Raw genomic sequence first — 5,480 nt, forward strand, 5'->3', positions numbered from 1 at the left:
TATATTTTGATAAGCTACTTATTTGAACTTTACGATTAGTGACCATAAATTAATAATTTGAACTGTATGAATACATTTAAATATCTGTACAAGTGTATTGCAGTTAATCCCGTGAGGACCCTTGTTTGATTTGAAATTGCAATCTAAGAAATGGGAAACTTAGCTCTGGTGCATAAATATCCAAATTTACCAGTTGACTAACATTTATCAGCACTACTGCACATTGTGATATAAAAGTTCAGCAAATAAAATTTACTATTCATATGTTTTCTGGACTTGCTTGTGCGTTGTGATTGGTGAGTAATGCATGTTCTCACACAATTTATGTAATTTTTAATTTGTTATATTCAAAGATTTTAACTGATTTGTCAAAGAAAGGAAAAGCATTTTGGAAATTCCATTCTTTGGCCTGCAAAGGACTGATATATTTGTTTTTCCTTTTCCACTGGAGAACATCTTTTCCTCCTCTTCTAAATTTCTTACTTGTCTACCGAGTTTTTTAATATCTAGAGTAAAGAGTCCAGTGTAAAAAGTGTCGGTTCAGTATTTCGTTACGTGTCACCAATAGAAGGGGAGCTTTGACGTAACTGGTAAAATTGCTGACATGTGACTAGGAGGTCATGGGTTCGAGTTGTGGAAATAGCCTCTTGCAAAAATGTAGGGTAAGGCGGCAAACGACAGATCCTTGTGGTCCGTCCCTTCCCCGAACCCCGTGTATAGTGGGAGCTTAGTGCACCGAGCTGCCCTTTACCAATAGCATTGTTGTGTTTGATACNGTTTAGTCTATATGTAAGATTTGTGATCCTGAATATAGCTTCCGTTGTGCATATTCTAACAGCCTCTTGAGTCTTGAAACAAATGGGTGAAACTTAGTAATCTGGTTCCACCACCAGAATAACCTGGAGATGATAAGGGAGAGAGTAGTTTGTAGTTTCCTCTTAACTGAAGGCTTACTTCACTTTACTTTGAAGAATCTTGTGATGCAGTGTCTCTAACTTGAAATTTGTACCCTTTTTCTTTCTTTCCCGATATACCAATTTTGGAAATAGTTGTACATATATAGTCTTTCTACATGAAGTTCTATAGATTCTTTGCTCTAGAAATAGGTTCAGGCCTTCTATTTGGTAGGTAATATTGATGAAGCCACTGCTAGGGCTGTGGACTTCGAAATGGATAGAAATTTGATGAAATGACCTTAAATCTTTGTAAACTGACCCCTAATCAAATTGTTTGGGATTCAGATAGCTCCTTTTATTCATCTTTTTAGTTTTATATTGCAGTTAAAGATATATATGACTGCAACAAACTTTTTGCCTGAGATTAAAAAGACTTTTCAACTCTAAATGTATTTTTCCCGATTTTCTTGCAGCATGGGCAGACTGTACATATAGGGGGCTTAGTTAGACTGGATCTAGTTCAAGCCTCAGTTGAAACAATCTACGTCACTGTCTGGGCATCGCCTAGTGTATCTCTTCATCTAGGGAAGACAGAAAATGCCGATGAGCTCAAGAACAACCATGCTGGAGTGAGATTGCAGGTAATACTCCATTCTCGTAGTATTTCTGATTCAATAATATTTCCTACTTTATAGCCAATTCCACTCGAACTACATCAGTATGTTTTTTGTTGAAGATCAATATATAGATTTGAGAGAAGTACAATGAAAGGTGAGATAGTATTGTTTGCTAAAGAGAAGTCGTAGATGCAAAAACAAGTTAACAACTAAGAACATGTTGCAAGATGCAAGTTAGCCTGATAGCAGATGTCATAGTGCCGTATGTGTAAACAAATCCTTTACTCTTGATCGATCAAGAACCAAAGAAAGACTATTTTCCTAAGATGTTATTTTAATGGACATCTTCTATATAAATTCATCCATTTCTTTGCAGCTAATAATCAGCTCTCACCAAGCACGCTTCTATCTGTCTACAATCATTTTTTTAATGGGCATCTATAGAGGCAAAAAAAAAAAAAACCTTTGCCATATGAGGCTTAATGCATCATTCGCTTGAGGGGATGTTAGAAATAAGTCTCAGTCAAAAGTTTACATAGGGGACAGTAGTTCTTCAGTTATGGTTGAGTTATAGGTTCTGATGCCCGCTGGTTGACCAAAGAGCCAAAACCAGGTGAATCACTTAATCTGTGGGTCAGAGTTGTCAAAGGCGCGCTTAAGCCCTGAAGCAAGGCTCAAAACGTGCTGAGCGCTTCACCTCACTTAATGTGCGCGTCCGTGTCATCATCTGTGCCTTTTTCTATTACGTGTTAGAGTTTTTTGCACTTTTGGCTTTTGATAACATTGATTAGGGCTGGGACTATACCAACCATTTTCTCCTGCATTGGGAGTTCCCTATGGATCTTTCGTAACCTGTCTATTCATATGCGTGAACTCTTCTGTCCAAGTGGGCACAACATTACTTCCTAAAGCCACGTCAAGAAAACGGTGGGAAAGGATGAAATACTGCAACATAACGGACTATACAATATTCGGAAAAAATGCACAATTTTGCTAAATTGAATATTGAAACAGTATGTTTTCCAAGTTAATATCCAAAGGGAAATTTGCTCCAGGAAGCTTAACAACTCGCATTGTTGAGCATATCTAACGAGTTGTGTTTGTTCAATGCTCTCTGGTGCTCCTTTTCATCATCTTCTGCTCCTACCTTTCACCATTCAAATTTTTAGACGCTATATAATATTTGCGTACCATCGATGCCTCTAAGATGGTTTCAATTTACTCAAGTGTAAAGGAAAACAATTGGAAAGAGCACAGAACTATGCTAATTGTTCTGTTTTTATTTGTTGATCTTCAGCCTCCCATTTCCATGGAGCGAGTTTCTGAGTTGAGACCATGGAAAGAGAGGGAAGTAAAAGCACGTGGAACAAGCTGGGATGTCAAGAGCATGGATGTTGTGGTTGCTGGCTTAGGATGGTTCTCCCTAGGTTTGAAAGGCGAAGCAGATTTAGTGTTGTGGACATATGATGGCATTCAGATCACATTGCGCGAGCCATTGGTACTTGATCGTGCAGCCTCTATCGAAAGACCTGGATTTTGGCTACCAAAGGCTATATCAGAGGCCATCGCTAACTCATCGAAGCTTGAAGGTCAAGAAGCAAGGGAGAAATATCCATCAGAGGAGACAAAGCAACCTTCATAAGTATCCGACTAAAAGAGGCAGCTAAGTCAATTTTCTTGTGAACATTTCTAGTGTACAAGGTCTTGTACGATGACTTAAAATGGGCAGGTTGAATTGAATATGAGCGGATTGAAAACGGATTAGACAAAAAAGGAAAAAGAATCCCATATGAAGGAGAAACAAATAAAAACAAGAGGGAGAAGAGAACACATGCCATTATAGTGGAAAACAGGAACCTGTTGAAATTCCTTCTTGTTTTCATTCATCTCTTCTAATCAAGCACTTGGGGATTTTAGCCTTTTTAAGTTACTGTGTGCTAAATTACTCATATTTTCCAGTTCTCTTTGTTTAACTATATTAGATATAACTAGATTGTATTGTTTCCCGTTATTTACATACTGTCACACATCAGTAATTTGAAAGAGGAACTACACGAAAAGTAGGTTGCGGGATAAAACAGAATTACTAGATATTTAATACCACTAACAACCAGTACCACAACAATCATGAATCATCATATTTAATCACCGCATTAGATAGCGAGAATCCTAAATTATTTCATTGTAACAAAGCAAAAAGAAAAAAATAAAATTATTATTATGAACAAATAAAAACAAATATTTTTTTTCCACAAGTTGTGTAATGATTGTTGAAGATGCTTCAATTTTTTTAATCTTTTCTCAATACATATATTCCACAAGTTGTGCAATGATTGTTGAAGTTGCTTTAATTTTTTAAGACTTTTCTCTATATGTGTTTTTCCCCAAGTTGTATAATGGTTGTTGAAGATGCTTTATTTTTAAAAAAATTTACCTTTTGTTTAATACATCTTTTTTTAACTTTAATCACATAAGTGATAAGTGGACCCTTAATTGAACACATTATTTGTTCTTACTTTTATGTCTATCTCCCATTTTCCAACTTGTATTCCAATATACAGTCCCCTCTTATTGCTTTTGATCTCTATCTCCCATTTTCCAACTTGTATTCCAATATACAGTCCCCTCTTATTGCTTTTGATCTCTATTTCCCATTTTCCAACTCGTATTTCAATCAGAAGTAGTATTCCTGAAGATGGCTGATGCCTGTGTCATTTGCAGTTCAAAAATTGGGTGATTTCCTCATACAACAAGTTTCCCTGCGTAAAAATCTGAGAAAGGAAATTGAGTGGCTGAGAAATGAGCTACTCTTCATACAGTCTTTCCTCAAAGATGCAGAACTAAAGCAATGTGTAGATCATAGAGTTCAACAATGGGTGTTTGAAATCAATTCTATTGCTAATGAAGCTGTTGCTATACTCGAGACTTACAGCTTTGAGGCTGGTAAAGGTGTTAGTTGTCTCAAGGCTTGCGCTTGCATATACAGGAAGGAGAAGAAATTCTACAATGTCGCCGAAGAGATTCAATCACTCAAGCAGCGAATCATAGATATCTCTCGCAAACGAGAGACTTATGGTATTACAAATATCAATAGTAATGCTGGAGAAGGGCCAAGTAATCAGGTCAGAACATTGAGGAGAACTACCTCATATGTGGATGACCAGGATTACATTTTTGTTGGACTTCAGGATGTTGTACAAACATTGCTATCTGAACTTCTCAAAGCAGAGCCTCGTAGAAGCGTCGTCTCCATTCATGGCATGGGCGGATTAGGCAAGACCACTCTTGCAAGAAACCTCTACAACAGTCCTAATATAGTCTCAAGCTTCCCTACACGCGTTTGGATATGTGTTTCTCAAGAGTACAACACAATGGATCTTCTCAAGACTATCATAAAATCCATCCAAGGTCGCACCAAAGGAACTCTAGGATTGTTAGAAACTATGACAGAAGGAGATCTAGAAGTTCACCTTCGTGATCTATTGAAAGAACGCAAATACCTTGTGGTGGTTGATGATGTATGGCAGAGAGAAGCATGGGAAAGTTTGAAAAGAGCATTCCCGGATAGCAAGAATGGCAGCAGAGTTATTATTACCACGCGCAAAGAGGATGTCGCTGAAAGAGCAGACAACAGAGGTTTTGTCCATAAACTTCGTTTCCTAAGCCAAGAAGAAAGTTGGGATCTCTTTTGTAGGAAACTACTTGATGTTCGAGCAATGGTTCCAGCAATGGAAAGCCTAGCTAAGGATATGGTGGAAAAGTGTAGAGGCTTACCTCTTGCAATTGTTGTATTGAGTGGACTACTTTCGCATAGAGGGGGGCTAGACAAATGGCAAGAAGTGAAAGATCAACTTTGGAAGAACATTATTGAAGATAAATTTATTGAAATCTCCTGCATTCTATCATTAAGCTACAATGATTTGTCAACTGTGCTCAAGCAGTGTTTTCTGTACTTTGGTATTTTTCC

The 5,480-nt window shown here is 37.4% G+C and overlaps 2 protein-coding genes across 2 annotated transcripts in view; both read left to right on the top strand.

Moving 5' to 3' along the window:
* The first annotated feature begins 858 nt into the window (after positions 1-858).
* On the top strand, positions 859-3,501 carry LOC125856213 (GTP-binding protein BRASSINAZOLE INSENSITIVE PALE GREEN 2, chloroplastic-like). Its single transcript, XM_049535754.1, has 3 exons — positions 859-862; positions 1,329-1,537; positions 2,811-3,501. Exons 1-3 carry the CDS (start codon positions 859-861, stop codon positions 3,153-3,155), a joined length of 558 nt encoding a protein of 185 aa, XP_049391711.1. The 3' UTR covers positions 3,156-3,501.
* Positions 3,502-4,199: 698 nt separating this feature from the next.
* The window catches only part of LOC125856214 (disease resistance protein RPP13-like), a 2,660-nt gene continuing 1,379 nt past the window's right edge, over positions 4,200-5,480 (top strand). The window contains exon 1 of the mRNA XM_049535755.1: positions 4,200-5,475. Within this exon, the coding sequence (XP_049391712.1) occupies positions 4,216-5,475 (1,260 nt within the window). The 5' untranslated portion in view covers positions 4,200-4,215. The remainder of the gene's footprint in view (positions 5,476-5,480) is intronic.

This window comes from Solanum stenotomum, chromosome 2 (genome assembly GCF_019186545.1).
Source record: "Solanum stenotomum isolate F172 chromosome 2, ASM1918654v1, whole genome shotgun sequence".
In the NCBI taxonomy this organism is placed as follows: domain Eukaryota; kingdom Viridiplantae; phylum Streptophyta; class Magnoliopsida; order Solanales; family Solanaceae; genus Solanum; species Solanum stenotomum.